The sequence below is a fragment of the Dermacentor variabilis genome, chromosome 6 (genome assembly GCF_050947875.1).
Source record: "Dermacentor variabilis isolate Ectoservices chromosome 6, ASM5094787v1, whole genome shotgun sequence".
Classification (NCBI taxonomy): Eukaryota; Metazoa; Arthropoda; class Arachnida; order Ixodida; family Ixodidae; genus Dermacentor; species Dermacentor variabilis.
Genome location: NC_134573.1, coordinates 94,243,777 through 94,257,401, shown reverse-complemented (window position 1 = coordinate 94,257,401; position 13,625 = coordinate 94,243,777). Strand labels below are relative to the sequence as shown.

The 13,625-nt window shown below is 43.7% G+C and overlaps 1 protein-coding gene across 7 annotated transcripts in view; it reads left to right on the top strand.

Moving 5' to 3' along the window:
* The window catches only part of LOC142584930 (uncharacterized), an 83,824-nt gene that overhangs the window by 13,211 nt on the left and 56,988 nt on the right, over positions 1-13,625 (top strand). For all 7 annotated transcript variants that reach the window (XM_075695289.1, XM_075695288.1, XM_075695285.1 and 4 more), the window contains exon 5: positions 12,792-12,822. In XM_075695289.1, coding sequence (XP_075551404.1) covers positions 12,792-12,822 — 31 coding nt within the window. The remainder of the gene's footprint in view (positions 1-12,791; positions 12,823-13,625) is intronic.

Sequence of the window (13,625 nt, the reverse complement as noted above, 5' to 3'; positions counted from 1 at the left end):
CACAGCGAAAACAGCATGCCAAAGAAAGCTCTGCCCATTCCTAATAGCCAAGTGTCTAAAAGACAAAATTGGACCTACATACAAAGCCTCAAAAATGTCTAGCGGGGACCTCCTCCTAGAAGTAAATGACAGATCAAGCGCAAAAGTTCTTGGAACTTATCAGTCTTGGTGATGCGACAGTGACAATTTAACCACACAGAACACTAAATACAAGCAGGGGTGGGATATCGGAGGAAGAATTTATTGGCTTGAGCGATATGGAACTGCTGGAAGGTTTCCAGGAACAAAATGTTACCAAAGCACAAAGATTTGTCATCTGCAGAAATGACCAAGAAATCCTGACAAAACATGTTATATTCACTCTTGGAACAAGTTTAATGCCTACCTCGCTGGATGCAGGTTATGTAAAAGTAAATGTCGGACCATACATCCCGAATCCTAGACGATGTTTCAAATACCAAAGGCTTGAATATGCTTCCCATGCATGCCGAGAACAAACAGCTTGTGCTAAATGCAGCTCCAACGATCACCAATCTGACAATTGCACATCTTCCCTACATTGTGTTAACTGCAAAGGAGATCATGCAGCTTACTCGTGGTCTTACCCTTGCTAGAAAAAAAAAGTAATTTCACTGACTGTCAAAGAAAAAATCTTGTTCTTTGAAGCAAGAAAGCGATTGTCATACCTTTCGCGGAAAAGTTATGCCGATAGGACATAGGTGGGGGCAGTGTCAGAGGCCTCGGGAGTCCTGCGAGCCCATGCATAGTGGTCCTGTAGTGACCCCTCCTGCCCCCGTCGTGGAAGCAGCCAGTGCCGCTCCATCCTCTTCAAAGGTCTTGCAGACCCCCGTCCCACAGGGCCCTAAAATCATCCAAACTCCAAGGCACGAGACACATGTCTCGGCGCCCAATTCTCGGTCCTCCAGTGCCTCACAGCGAGATGGAGGTCGACCCAAAAAACCCCGGTGTCGTTGACACCAAAGGACAAGCGCTCTATCGAGTGTGGAAAAAGAGGGACAAAATCCCAACAACCACGTCAAATAAAGCAATAACCTAAAGGTTATCGCTCCTTTATTTTACCATTCTTTAGATCTGTGTCACCATATATCTGTTATTCTCATTTACTTCTAATGCCATTTTTTACCTTTCAGTTTCAAAATGACTATTATCCACTGGAATTGTGAGGGCTCTTACATAATTTAGGTGACATCAAAGATATATTAAGTAACTTCTCTCCTTGTGCTTACAGGAAACAAACTTAGGCAAAAAGCACAAAAACATTTTAAAAGGCTTCACTGTTGTACGGTGCAACCATAATCGGCCAAACCGGCTTTTGGGTGGTGTAGCCATTGTTCTGTAGAGCGGTATTGCAGCTAGAGAAGTTGCCATCAATAGTCACATAGAAGCCGTTGCTGTCATTGTTTTAGCACACACACAACCATCACCATTTGTTCAATATACATGCCACCACATTCACATTGTACTGTAAGAGATCTGAAGTTAATTTTAAACCACCTAAATTAACCTTTTTTTAATGGCTGGTGATTTTAACGCACATAACACGTTATCAGGTAGCAAAACAACTGACATGAGGGGACAAACACTTAGATTTTATTCTAACAAATGACACACCGTAAAAATCGGACTATAGGTCAGACCGGAATATAGGTCGATCCCCCAACTAGCGAATTTTAAAAATGAAAAAATCTTTCAATGGAGAAAGTACCGAAAGACACCTTGAAACAAATGAGACTCAGCCGGTTGCACAATGGTGACAGTATTTATTTAAATGCCGCTCGCCTGTGCACCTGGCCAAGTTTTTAACAGTATCATGCAACCATCGACCCGCGTGCTTGTCAGCACCTCAATAACGACGCTGAACAGCGAAACAAACGAGATACATGCATGTGCACACATGCGCTTACTTTTGCCATTTCGCCATTCCGGGCTGTGATCATAAGGTGCTGACAAACATGCGGGTCGATGCTCGCGCGATACTGTTAAAAATTGGCCGGGTGTACGGTATACAGAAGGGCACGAAGTGCGCAAGCGCCACTCCGAATCAGAGCAACGCCTTTGATCAGAGTCATCCGAACTAGTCGTATGACTATTGCGTCTCGCTGCGTAGTCCAAAGGCGCGCGCGATCTCTACCGCTTTCAAACGGATGCATTCGACAGTCACAGGCAGCAATCTTACACGCAGCTCCCGGACGAACTCCGAAACCTTGTCTTCCACTTCTGCGGTCCGCTGTAGTCCGCCCCCGAAATGACGTGTTCTTTTGGGTGCTGCAAGTTGTAATACGCTGCTTCTGCCTCCGCCAGTACCGAGTGCTCTTTTCGGATACTACATATTCGCACTGTGCTGCCAGGTTGCCGTGGGCTTCTGTGTACTCAATCGCCTTTTTCTTGAAGGCGGCGGTGAATTGCCGCTGGCTTCTGCTCATTTTGAAACAAAATGTGAAAAAGCAGCCTTTAACCAATATAACTTTGTGACAATGGAAATACAAAATGGCGGTGCCACAATGTCGCCACACCAAGCTTCTGGTGCTGCTGCTGCTGATGGTGATGGTGGCTGTTTATTTTATCCGCCCATTGTTGAAAGATTTCCATAGTTTTTCTGCCTATGTCCGGTATATAAGACGAGGGTCGACTTTGCGCAATGGTATTTTGAAAAAAGTACGACCTATATTCCGGTTTTTACGGTATGCCTTCTAAACACTAGTGCTGCAACTTACTGCTCCCCAAACACAGGAGCTATGAACTGTCTAGATCTGGCACTGGGCTCCCCATCTCTCTTTAACAATTTTAAATGGAGTGTTATCGACAATCCCTATGGTAGTGACCATATGCCTGGTATCATTAGTTATCTCCTTTCCAGACAATACTGTCGAGATCACCTAGTTGGAAACTTCATCTAGCAGACTGGCCTCTCTTCAGTGAAAAGGCCAGTCTGGATGACATATCTGCTGATCTAAAGATAGATCAAATGAACAAAAAGATTACTGCTGCTATACTTGCTGCAACAGAACAGACGATCCCACAATCCTCCATCTTCTTAGGGAAAAAAATTAATACCATGGTGGACAAATGAATCCACAGAAACTAAAAAAGTACAAAACAGAGCATGGGTCTCTTTTGGCAATACCCAACACAAGATGATCTCTTTCAAAAAAGCAAAAGCTAGGTACACACACAGACAAGCTGAAAGACAGTCGTGAAAAAACAATGTATCGTCAATAAATACCTTGATAACATTCAAACGAATGTGGGATCAGCTTCGTAAGTTTAGAGGAGACTACAGTTCTTACACTATCCCCATACTCTCACCCCCAGGCATGCAAACAAATTTAGAACAAGCAGACATATTAGGGCAACACTTTCATGACATCAAGCTCAGTAACCTATTCTACTAAATTTCCAAAATAAAGCAATTGGCAGAAAAACTAAAGCTTCCGACCACAGGAAGTTCAGAGAAATCGAATGCCCCCTTAACAATACCGGAAATCATTAAAGTACTCGCTACTGACAAAAAACAGCACCTGGTCTAGATGGAGTACATTACACAATGCTCGCTCATCCATCTCCTAATGCAGTTGAAACCTTGCTCAGCTTTTTTTTTTAATATAAGCTAGGAAACGGGAAAAATGCCCAATGCCCAAAGAAATCCATCATAATTCCTTTCTTGAAAGCTGGAAAACCTCCCACAACAGCAACCAGCTACAGACCTGCAGCACTCGCAAGTTGCCTTGCAAAGTCTTATGAAGCCATTATAAACATAAGATTGACATACGTCCTTGAAACTGAGAACCTGCTAGATAACCATCAGTACAAGAAAGGTTGCTTTACAATGGATCACCTAGTCTGGCTAGAACACGATACACGCGGCCTTTCTGCACAGGCAATATTGTCCCACTATTTTCTTTGATCTAGAAAAGGCACACGACACATGAAGGTTCGGTGTATTAAGGGACTTGGCAGATTTAGGAGTCTGCGGTAGAATGCTCAAATGTCTAGCTGATTTCATGTCAGACCGAACATTCCAAGTGCGTTTAGGAACGGTGCTGTCACGTGCATTCACTCAGGAAAATGATGTGCTACAGGGATGTGTATTAAGCGCAACACTTTTTGTGGTGAAAATGAGCTTGGTAAATCATGTAATTGCATCCTCTGTAACGCATTGATTATATGTGGATGATCTACAAATTGCGTGTTGTGCATCGAACCTGGCAACCTGTGAATGGCAAATTCAAATTACATTAAATGAACTAACGCAGTGGGCATATAAAACTGTTTTTGCTTCTCAAGTGAAAAAACTATTAGTGTTGTCTTCACACAAGGAAAGAGGCCTACAACCAGATTCGATCCTTAAGCTATAGGAAGCGACACTGCTGGTAAAACAAGAACACAAGTTTCCGGGTGCTTTTTTTTTTTTTTTGATAAAGAAAGTTGAACGTCCTCGCACGCATAAAGTGTTAAAATTAAAGTGAACAATGCACTTAACATTCTCAGTCCTGTCCTGCAAGCACTGGGGCTCCGACCATAAATGCTTGCTACACATATACCGCGCTTTAGTATGTAGCGGATTAGACTATGGTAGCATAATATATGGTTCAGCCAGACAGTCTTACATCCGACAACTTGATCCAGTTTATAACCTTGGACTATGACTGGCATGTGGTGCTTAGAGAGCATCGCCTGTACAGAGTTTATACGTTGACTGTGATGAACCTCGTTAACAGCAGCGCAGAGTACTACTAACTTTTTCTTACATACTCAGAATTCAGTCCTAACCACAACACATATGCTTCAACATTGTCACACAGTGCAACTCACGCTTACACTATACAAATAAACCGAACATGATCAAGCCGCTTGTCCTGTGATATGAGGAATGTTGTCAGATTATGACATTCCTCGCGAAGTCCTCCAGGTTGCCAGAAAGCCACAGCGTTTGGCCCCGTGGTACAATCTCGCACTGTTATGTGACTGGGCATTGACACATTTAAAGAAGACACCCCACATGAACACATTATACAAGAATTCCGCACTCTTCAGGACAAATATCAAGATTACATGGAATGTTACACTGATGCCTCTAAAACCAAAGAACGCATGGCTGTTGGGGCCGTAACGGAACACTGGGAAACAAGTACAGTGGAACCCCGTTCATACGTTTTTCACCGGACCGGGGAAAAAAAACGTAACAGCCGGGAAAACGCAACAGTGAGGAAAGCTCCGAAAATGAATGAAAAAAAGGGCAGCTTCAACTATAGACAATTTATTTCCACAGAGTGCGCTTAGGACTTAAAAAAGTCTAGAATGATGGCTTGCCGTTTCTTTCGCTCGCTAGAAATCGCCACACGTTTCTCAATAGCCTGGAAGGCCGCATTGCTGTCAGCGTCGCTGTGAGGTGCGACGTACCTGCGGAGGAGGTCTAGAGCCGCGACGGCTTCTCCAAAGCTAGGATTTGGCCACTCCCCGGCATCATGCGGCTCGTGCTGCTCGTCGTCACCGCGCCACGGCAATGGCAACGGACAAAGGAATATCCGCGGGAAATTTTGCCCTCTTTGGCGTAATCATGCTAACCTGCTAACGATTGTTTAGTATTGCTGCGGAGCGCGCGCGTCCGAGCAGCCCGGTTGCGCGCGGCGCGCCGTGGGAGAAATGTAAACAAGAGAGGAGAGCTGGCCCGATAGGCGGAGCAACGCCACGAGCAACGCCAACTTCCGGTTTCACTTTTGCTTCACAAAGAGTGACGCGAGGGCCTCTCCCGAGTTTCCTTCCTCCGTGAGTCGACCCGTCCAACAACCATGCGGTGACCCTAATCCACGGAGGAAGGAAACTAAGGAGAGGCCCTGACGTCACTCTTTGTGAAGCAAAAGTGAAGCCGGAAGTTGGCGTTGCTCATCGCGATGCTCCGCCTTTTGTGCCACCCTCCTCTCTTGTTTACATCTTTCGCGAAACCACGCCGCGCTGCGCGTGGTTTCGCGCACGCTCGCGCAACATCCGGCAGAGCACGGTGCAGGTAACACAGCGCAACAAGACACGGTGACTAACGCAAACCCGCCCACACAGCGCCTTTGCCACGGCACGAAACCTACCAGAGCAACACGTGTGAGCGCTCAAAATCAGAACAACGCCGCCATTGTGGCCCAAAAAGCGTGGCCATACAACAAAAAAAATAAAAAAGCAGCAAAAAAATGAGAACCTACTACGTCATTTCCGCCACACTTTTCTCCTAGCGCGCGGAGGGGGTAGGGCCTCTCCTTAGTTTCCTTCCTCCGTGCCCTAATCACAGTGATGATAGTGAGAGCATTTTTCACGAATGGCCACTTAGTGGCGGCCTCTCGAACTGGCGTGCGGCTTCTTGCAGCCAGTTCCATAGCCAAGCCCGGTCAAGCCCAGCCAAAACTTGTCAAAAGCCAAAATGGCGGCTGGAGCGCGTTGCCTACTTCAGCCCAGGCGGGCTCGGAGTGCTAAGTTGCGACGTATCATGCGGGAACGTTTTCACAGCTACGACGTAACAGCGGGGTTCCTTATACATTGGATCCTATGGAAGCTATGCCGGGACCGCATGAAAACGACGTAGCAGCCGGGAAAACGCAGCAGTGAGGAACGTAACAGCGGGGTTCTACTGTATTAGGTTACCACAACGTGCCTCTGTCTACACAGCTGAAGTCTACGCAGTATGGACTGTAGTTAAAAAGATCATTGCTGACAAACACGAAAATAGTCATATACACATTCATTAAGCATACTCACGGCTCTACACATGTAATCTGAATGGGAGCCCCTGCTAAGGGATATTTTGAATGCATTAACGTCAAACAAATAAGGCAAATCAGTTACGTTTTGCTGGGTACCAAGCCATGTTGGGATACGAGGTAACGAAGCAGCGGATAGATGCGCATCAATGGCAATGCACAAACACAACACAACTCTTCCATATAAAATAGTATCAAGGCGATTCAGAAGGCCTTGACATCAGAATGGGACTATTTTGATGTCAAACACGAGTTTTGAGACAAACACGAATGGGACTATTGTTTAAGCAACAAGCTACATCTTATTAAACCTGTAATTGGTGATTGGAAGTCATGCTGTCACCAGCAACAGTTCTATGAGGTGATCTTGTGTCAACTTGGATCAGACACACACATCTGATGCACAATTTCTTCCTTCGAAAAGAAAACCTGCCAACTTGCGAAAAATGGCATGAATCTCTTGCATATCATAAGAAGCCAACAAACACTGACACCAATGACAACATAGGGGAAATTACTTGTGCTTAATAAATGAAATAAAGAAACGATAATGGAAATGAAAGTGGATGAAAAAAAATGAGAAAAGGGGTTAACCGAGAGTCCCCGGAGCCTGCGGCAAGTTGCTTTTGATCCACTTTCATTTCCATTAATTTACGGTTTCTTCATTTCATTTTTTAAGCACAAGTAATTTCCCCTATGTTGTCCTTGGTGTCAGTGTTTGCAGCCTTCTTATGATATGACTAATAAAAATCGGGGCCCTCGGGCAACCCATTTTCTCCTAGTTTATGAACCTCTTAGTCATACACATCCTAATGACATGTCCACACATCCACACAGAGAGAAGTTTTTAAACAACCTGTATAATTTACATACACCATTACACCCTGCCTTAATGTTGTCAGATGACCCCCGAGTGCGAGTTACTAACCTGTTCGACTTTTTAGAGAAAACTGGTTATCTGAACCATATATAATGTAATGCAGGTTTACCTGCTTTAACATTACGTTTTCTTTTGTGACTGGCGCAGCATAGCCTTAGTTGCCTTTGTGCCATTAGACCGAAATTAACTAACGAACTTGGTTAATTGAGAAAGTTGTGGGAAGAGATCTATACATACAGGTGTGGCCTTTCAATCAGCTGTCAGTTGTTGGAAGCATTCATGTCGGCTATTTCCCGTCTGTCATGACTTGTCTGGTGCTGTTTGTTGGGAAGATCTTTTCCCAACTCTGCTTTCTGAGGATTGGTTGCTGTCTGTTTGCTTCACTTAATGTTATAATTTGTTGTCACAATTTGTGAAAAGCTTCATACAATTGGCCCTCTATTAAAGACAACATGAGTAAATGAACTACAGACAAACCTGAAAGCCCAAGGCAAAATTCTCGGTACAGTGAACTAGTTTCATATTCCCAACGTCGCCTATACTATTCAATGCATGTCATATTTCTTGACAATACAACGTCACCAAGTCGCAATATTGCATTAACGAAATCTGCTGGAACGCTCGTCCCCATATTATCTTTCTCTTTAGTGCTAACAGAGATAAAGCCGGCAGATCTCACACCTTGTGGGAATTGATATTATGCGAAGCAGTATGCGGGAAGCCTAGTGAGTTAACGAAATGACGATGGAAGCACCAAGACCTAGGCGGTTTTTCGTGACCTGCATGACACTCGTGACATTAAAGTCATGACCTATCATTTGTTTGTCACACTTTTCATACTATGCAAATTTTGGTACATATGAAGATGTAGGCGGCCGTTTCATGACCTACATGACATGCATGTCAAGACATTCATGTCATTACCTTTTATTTATGTTCGTCCTACTCTTGTCATTGCTATGCCAATTATGGTACATACCAAGTTAACGAAACCGCCATGGGAGCACAAAGACGTAGGCGGCTGTTTCATGATTTACATGACACTTGTGGTATTTTTCATGACCTATCATTTATATTCTTCATATGCTTTTGTCATACTATGCCAATTTTGCTACCTACCAAGTTAACGAAACGACCATGAGAGCACGAAGACGCAGGCGGCTTGATAGATAATGTCAGTGGCAAATGCTTGCCAAGAAATGCTTCGCATTTTAAACAATTAGCTCGGGTATACTTTTTGCCCGCTGAAATTGCATAAACTGCAATTGAAGCACACTTGTGAGGCCATTGCCATTTTTGTTTAACAAAGAGAGGAAAGCACTGGAAGAGATTGCTGTTGCTGGAAATGCTTCATGGCCATCCCTTTCTTCTGTGTTGCCTGTTTAAAATGGATTGGCCATATCGCTATGAACATCTCCCTGTATGTGATGACACTTTTGCGTGCACTGCATTCTCTGCAGGTTGGTGTGCATTGATCCATTGTGTGCGGAGAAAACGAAGTGCAGCAAAAACAAGTCCATTTCTCACTAATGTAGACATCTTTGTCCCCCTTGGGCACAAATTATAGTGGACTCTCTATAAGTGTGTCAAAGTTACACAGCTTGATTCCAAGGCACTCTGCACTCCACTGCAAGAAAGACAAGGTGGTAGGATGTAGATCTAGGAATTTTCTGATGAGTTAATATAATTATAGAGGAATTATCCATTTATTGGTTAGTCGGTTATGCTCTACTTTTTCATGAAAATTTCAAATGCAGGCTTGAGGCATATGCATAATTTCATAATTGAGTGCATGCATATTGAGGAAAAAATTATTAGGGGTGTGCGAATACTCGATTAATTCAACTCTCAAATTGAATATCTACTGTGCAGTCCATTTACCGTATTTACTCGAATCCATGCCGGCCCAGATTCTAAACTGACCTCTGACTGTCCGAAGCCTGACAAAATATAAAACTTACCTTGAATGCAAGCCAAACAAAGAAGTGAGGACAGCGTTCACAAAATGAAAACAGCATTAATTTAATATGAACATGCTGAGCTGACTCCACGTCATTATCGCTGCTAGCCTCATACGCATGCTCGTACGCTTGCGGATGTATGCAAGCTTGCGTCCGTGCACCCACGCATGTGCAGACAGTGCGGCATGGCTCGTATGCATTAAATGCGGTGCGATCTCGGTGAGCAGCTCCTCCTAATCGCATGCTTATCTTCCTTATCGCTGTAGTCTCCTTGTTGCGGCGCACGAAAAAAACGCCACCTGTTTCCCCCCTCCAGTGACGGAAGTTTTTCTCATCGATGCCAAAGCCTGTCCCAGCTTGAATGTTTAACGATGCCTCTGCGGCTAGCACATTTTGTTTGAAAGCTCCACTATAGTGCCATCGCCTCTCTAGTGCCATTACGATAATGCCCCGCCACACACCGATACGACAGAACTCAAAATGGTGACATCCCTTGTGTACTTCGGTTGGCTGGTACTGATTTTTCTGGATGGCACTGGCTATGCACCATATTTATCATTTTTGATTATAAACAGGAGCGTCTTTTAAAATACTCGTATCTGAGCCAACCCTAAAGTTTGGCATATGATTATTTTAAAAAAAACTATTGGCCTAGATTCGAATACATATAGTATAGTGATACCACATATAACGATACTGTAACGCTGCACTGGAGGAGTGTTGAAGAGGAAAAAGCGGCGTGAGGTTTTTGGGTGATTGGCTGTTTCGGACTGTCCCATGTCTTCTCTACCCTTTCACTGTAAATAAATCCATTCTTCATCTGTAACAAGTGGTCGAGGTGGTGGAGGTGCTGGATATGCCGAAAAACGTGGTGCTCACTGTAGGCAGTGGTGACAAAAGCACGCCGTATGTCCTCTGGAACTGCAGGCGTAACAGACAGGTAGGTTGCGGTGGAAACTATATGTAGCAGCTATGTGTGGCACCGAGTGATTCCACGGGAACATGTCGTGGTGTTGGGTAGTACTCCGTAGTGTCACAATGGACTGGTGAGGAATGGCAGCTACTGAGGTTCACCGAGAGAGACCGAAAGCTTATTTAAGCGTGGTTTTTTAGAAGGAAATATATAAATATACTTTTTATTTATTTATACATAAAATATATATCATATACATTTAAGAATAAAGAAATATTTTCCATATCATCATATACTATAACGGAGCTATCATGAGTGCTGCCATACTAATTTGGATTTCCTGTTAATAAGAGCAGACTGTACTGTATATGTTGAGTTCTATGTAGCTAAGTTATTTACATTCTTATTATGCAATGCTAGGAAATTCCCAAGCATGTGCAGCAGTGATTTATTGCCGAAAATTTGTAAACACACAATTTTGCGAAAATTTTTTCTTACTTGATTTGACATTCAGCATATTTTTCTTGATTAAATTCAAAATATCCTTTTAGGTATTAGCACACCCCTAAGAACTCTTCTTTCTATATTGCTACTGGTTTGTGCCAACATCGAATGTCTTGCAAAACATGGTATATAGTACCTTCGGCAACTAAAATCAAGGCACATGGAACTTGCAGGGGTTCAATTCACCTGGAGTTCAATGTCTTTGCCACCACGCAATAGAACCGACAACAACAAGCTGCGTCCTCAAATGTGGGCTTGGGCTTTGGGCCTGAAGTGGTCAGGGTGCATGAGGCGATGGCCACAGCTTGTTACACTATGCCTCAAGCCATGATTGGTAATGGAGGCCTTCTTGCATCCCTGAAAGTGATTGTTCAGGAATGTGGTCACTGTTTTTGTTACCACCTAGCAGCTAGCATGTGCAGGTTAAGCATTAGATTTAAATTAGGGAGTGCAAACGGCTTGTGTACGCAAGAATTACAGGCTACGGCACTGTGCAGGCGCAGACCCAGATGCAAGCCACTTGCTTCCCTTACTTTAAAGCTCTCTATTAGGCAAATCTATGTTAGACAACGGGGCCATGTTCTTGGCCTCTCACTTTTGAATGCATTGATGTCTACAGGCAACAGCATTACTGCTGACACTGTGTTGACACAGTGTTCTCATTACTGGATGGACGCTGTTATGAGTTCGAAACAATGTTGGTCGTAAACACAAACACATCCAGTGCCAGGTCACGTAAAATCTTGCGAAAGTGATCATATTCCCGCAAATTAGCGGTTGAGAATGAGTGCAGCGATCGCTGAGCGAAGCATGGGGCACGAGTTGTACTATCGGCAATGTTGTTCCAGATAGCCTCGAGCAAGGCTCGCCAAAGTCGGCTCAATTTTTACAGTAAAGTTTCACTTTGCACTGTATTCCCTGTCCTTGCTTTCTCATTTTGCTACAATAAAATTCTCGCAAAAGCAAATTTTTTTTGCTTTCCCCGCTGGATAATTTGAACCTGTCAGGTCCGTATCGTCAGGTTCACAGGGTTCGACTTGACTCCTATGCTAAATGCAATAGCGACCCCTGTTAGTGGCAGCATGTCTTAGTGGAGCTTAGGGGACGCTGAATGTGTTGTACACATGTTATCTTCCTCTGAAAACACTTATTTTCAGCTTGCCCTAGGAAGATTTTCAAGCCTATAATGGTAGCTTGCAGTGTCTGATTACGGTATTTGGCTTACTCTAAAGTGCGCCTTTTATTTCGCCAAAAAAAATTGGGCCTGAAATTGCCTGCGTGGTGCAATCGAATACGAAACCAAAGCTGCATTTGCCTCATTTGCATGCCTTACTGTATAACATGGCTGCATTGCGGCAAGGCGAGGCTTTAGCAAACTTGCTGCCATTTTGCGACGTGGTTGACCCTTGCCCATTTTTCTAGCGAAATAATCGGCGATGTGAGCATTAAATTTCTACTTCGACATGTAGGAATCAGATGCACATTTCATTCGGGGGTGTGTTAGAATCGGGCAAGTACTGCCAAGTTAATCAGAGGTGTGTTTTGGCATTTTCGAGCATCTTTTGTAATTCGACCCACCAGATAATTCAATCAATTTAGTCGGCGTTGCCAAGGTCGAATTAACGAAAATAAACTGTATAACAAAGGCATTTTTGTTTAGGATGTGACTTCATTGTAATCAGGTTTGACTGTAAAGAAAAATTCAGTGGTACTATATTTCTCATTGTACACGTCTCAGTTTCTTGCTTCCACCTGCCTTTCTCTCCCAGATGACTCCTGACAGAGCTGACCTGAAGGCTGGTGAGTGTCACCTTTCTTCGAACTGCAACAAAATTTCACTCTGGCTAAATTGGTCATTAATTAGCAGCACACAGATTACGGAGTGAAATGAGTCATTGTAGGACTAATTATGTGCATACTTCTGTTTTCGTTGTCTGCAGTTTATGTGACATGGGTGTAATTTTTCCTAATACACGTAGATCAGTCCGCATCGCCTTTAGTGACCCAATTCATAGCGACATGACATGGTACTGTCGAGTAATTGCTCATAGGAGTATTCTACTTTGTTTCCTTTTAGCGTTTAATTCTGTATGTGTGGTTGAAGTAATCTTGGCAAAACTTCAGGAGTGGTTCAGGACTAACTGTCGGGTTCATTGGTCTTTCATAGCTCATGAGGGGAATTAGCTCAGCAAGAGACACACGCTTTAACGGAAGACAGACAAGTGTTATGCAGAAAGGTAACGGCCAAATTTTCTTATCAGCAACCTTTAAGCATCATCTAAGCAGATGTGTATGCCTGGAGGTTTGCAGATATGACCTAAATCCCAGTGCATCACTTTCAAAATTCTTCTGCATGCTTATACTGATTTTTCAGATTTTTCGTCTCCTCTGGTAAGCGATAATCACGACATCCTTTAAAGTGAATCTTCCTTTGCCCACCTCCCTAGGATTTATTTTATCTATTTATTACATACTGCCGACCAATCTGGTCCAAGCAAGATGAGAAATACAATTTATGATATAGACCGTTTTTTCGTAGGCGCCGCCATATTGTGAACGCAGTGGCGCCGCCTATGAGCAGCGCCATACTGGCTTGGGTGAAA